The sequence below is a fragment of the Eurypyga helias genome, unplaced genomic scaffold, assembly GCF_000690775.1.
Source record: "Eurypyga helias isolate BGI_N326 unplaced genomic scaffold, ASM69077v1 scaffold2992, whole genome shotgun sequence".
Classification (NCBI taxonomy): Eukaryota; Metazoa; Chordata; class Aves; order Eurypygiformes; family Eurypygidae; genus Eurypyga; species Eurypyga helias.
Genome location: NW_010235173.1, coordinates 1,338 through 4,214, shown reverse-complemented (window position 1 = coordinate 4,214; position 2,877 = coordinate 1,338). Strand labels below are relative to the sequence as shown.

Genomic DNA, 2,877 nt, shown 5'->3' with positions numbered 1-2,877 from the left:
TTTGAAGATGCTTCCAGGCATTCTTGGGAAGAACAACTGAGACAGTCCAAGCTACAAGGAAAACTGCAGTTCCTTATTCTGTAAAATAACGTTTCTAAGTAATCTTCTATATCTGACAGCTTTCAAGAACTGGTTTTTGGAGTTAGGTTGATAGCTGCACACAGGGAGCTCTTTGGGAAGGGCTCTAAGAGATGGACAAGGAAAAGTGACATTCCAAAGCAGCCCATAGTTGCTCGACAGCCTCTCACCCAGGCACAGCGAGAGGAGGAATTCCAGCAGCATCCTTGGGCTGTAACAGCCTGTGGTACACGAGATTTTCACTTCTGAGTCTTTGCTGGCAGCACTTCTGGTCGCTCGGCCCCGAGGGTACTAGACCGGGCTGGACACCCCTTTCGGCTCCCCCTCGTTGACAAGAGCGGCCCGTGGCAGTGTCAGCAAAGGGACATTGACAGCTGGCGCACATTCTGCCAGCGTTGGTGCGTTCCCAGGTGCTCAGATGACATGCGGCTGAATCCCAGCGCCCCGCATGGGGACAGCATTCTCACCTGCTCCCAACTGCTGTCCCGAGAACCGCGTCCCAGTCTGTTGCGATACAGCAAGCTGACAGCTGTTCTTGTTTTGCAGGCGAGGCTCCGTCTCTTTCAAGCTGCACGCTTGGTTCTAGCCAACGGAATGAGACTTCTCGGCATTACACCTGTGACACAAATGTAACGGGGCCACACGCGCCATAAAGTCACATCTCTCGGTAAAAGGGTTTTGTTTTTCAAGAGAATATACGTACGGCCCTGTGTGTCATTGCTCGTGCCATCTGGGAACTCGCTGCCTGCTCCCCGGGGTTTGTGTGCTTGTACCCTCAGCGGAAGCGCTTGCACGGCCTTGCCACCTGGGGGGAGCCAAGGCTGTCACAGTCGCTTTCTCCCAGGCACTTGGCCGGAGAAGCGTACTTAAGCTGCTGTTTCCCATTAAGCTGCTCTGTGTTTACCCTGGCAAATCGAACATCTTCTTGGTAGAGGAAGCGGATTAGCTGTGCTGCCCTCAGCGATCAAAGTTCTCCCCTTCTGTGGTTGCCACTGTGTACTTAAGCGTGATGCTACAACAGCTCCAGGTGCCCTGTGTACTGTAACCGGATCAGTCAGACCCCGCCGGAGAATTTTCTCCTGGGTGTTGTACTGCGCTCCCCTTTAGCACCATCAGCCAAGACCAACGGCCCACCCTCTCGCATCCTGTTCCTTGCCCATTCCTCTGCCACGCCGACACGACATGCTTTTTTCTGCCCCCCAGCCGCTGCAGCGGGAACAGCGGTGCTCCCTCAGCCCCGCACGCGTGGTCAGACGCGGCGGTTGCTGCCCGGCCCCCCGAGCTGTCCCACCGCTGAGGAGAGGTGGAGCGGCACGTGTAAGACAGTGCGGGTGGCTCTGCAGTGCCCGACGGGACCCACCACCGTGGCCTTGTCCCAGCGGGGCAGCACCTCGGCAGCACGCTGTTCTACACGCACGCAGCCGCTGGCATCCTCTTGCTGGATCACAGCTTGAGCACGGTTGTTACTGCTGTGTTTAACACAGAATCACAGAATGGTTTGGGATGGAAGGGACCTTGAAGACCATCTAGTTCCAACCCCCCTGCCATGGGCAGGGACACCTTCCACTAGACCAGGTTGCTCAAAGCCTCATCCAGCCTGGCCTTGAACACTTCCAGGGATGGGGCATCCACAGCTTCTCTGGGCAACCGGTGCCAGTGCCTCACCACCCTCTCCGGGCAGAACTTCTTCCTGATATCTAATCTAAACCTCCCTGCTTACCCCAAGTATGTTTACCCCAAGTGAGGTAAACATACCCCACCTGCAAGTAAAATGCAGCTGGTTACCTCGTGTTGGAAGGAATCTAACCAGGACATACACCTGGGCACGTTTTCAGCTCCACTTTCCATGTGAACGAGTTGCCCAAAGCACCGAGGGCAGTATTCCCTCAGTGCGGCGTTGCAGGTGCTGGAAGGGCTGAGGGAGGAGGTTGAGATTATACAGTTGGCACTCAAGTCAACCCAAAGCCTAATGCGCGTTACGGGAACTCTTTCCAAGCATCGCTCTGTCATGCACAAAAAGCTTTAGAGATAACACGTACAGATAAAAACCTTCCAGCCCGACACTCTGAGCGGACTCATTCCTACTTAAGCCAGAGGTACAAGACGATGTGAACCATCCCCCGTGCAGCTGGGGTTTGACCAAACACGCAGAACATCCCTCTACCAGCTACAGCAGGTATAAAAAAAACCCATCTGAAAGTGAAAGAAAACCTGCAACTTAGGCGAAACACCAGCCTTTCATTCTGGCTTTTTAAACCAAAGAGCAAGTGCTGCTTATAATCACGTCTAGGTAAGCGATGCCCGAAGCGTGGTTGCTCCTGGAGCTGTGTCAGGGCACGTGAAACTTTACCACGTGGAGGGGAAAAAAACTTAATTCATCATAAAAACACTGGGGAAGTACTCTGTTCATCTCACACGTATCACCTAGAAGAGAAATCTTTCCCCTCATTAATCAAACTGCAATTGCTAACTCGTTAAAAAACCAGTGCTGGCAGTAATTGCTCTTTTTAATGTATTTTTATGAAGCTTTTGGGCATTTCAGCCCTCAAAGGGCAGGGCAGTTTATCAAATACACAAAGAACCAGTCTCCCCCCCCGTTATATACATTATGTACAATTGAGTGGTCAGTTCCTTCATCCCGCTTTCCTTGCGAGCGGACTCTCCGATGTGACTGGAGAACACCTTCAGCGTAACACCCGTCCGGCTGCCCGGCCGTCACGCAGCCTCGGTGTCAGCCACTGGAAACTTCACACGTAAAACAGAACTAACTTCTGCTTTTAGGCTATCCCACTTAAACCA

General features: G+C 53.0%; 1 protein-coding gene across 1 annotated transcript in view; it reads left to right on the top strand.

Moving 5' to 3' along the window:
• Window positions 1-770, top strand: part of RARS2 (arginyl-tRNA synthetase 2, mitochondrial) — a gene marked incomplete at its 5' end in the record, with an annotated part of 23,512 nt that extends 22,742 nt beyond the window's left edge. The window contains one exon of the mRNA XM_010146652.1: window positions 625-770. Within this exon, the coding sequence (XP_010144954.1) occupies window positions 625-711 (87 nt within the window). The remainder of the gene's footprint in view (window positions 1-624) is intronic.
• Window positions 771-2,877: the final 2,107 nt, after the last annotated feature.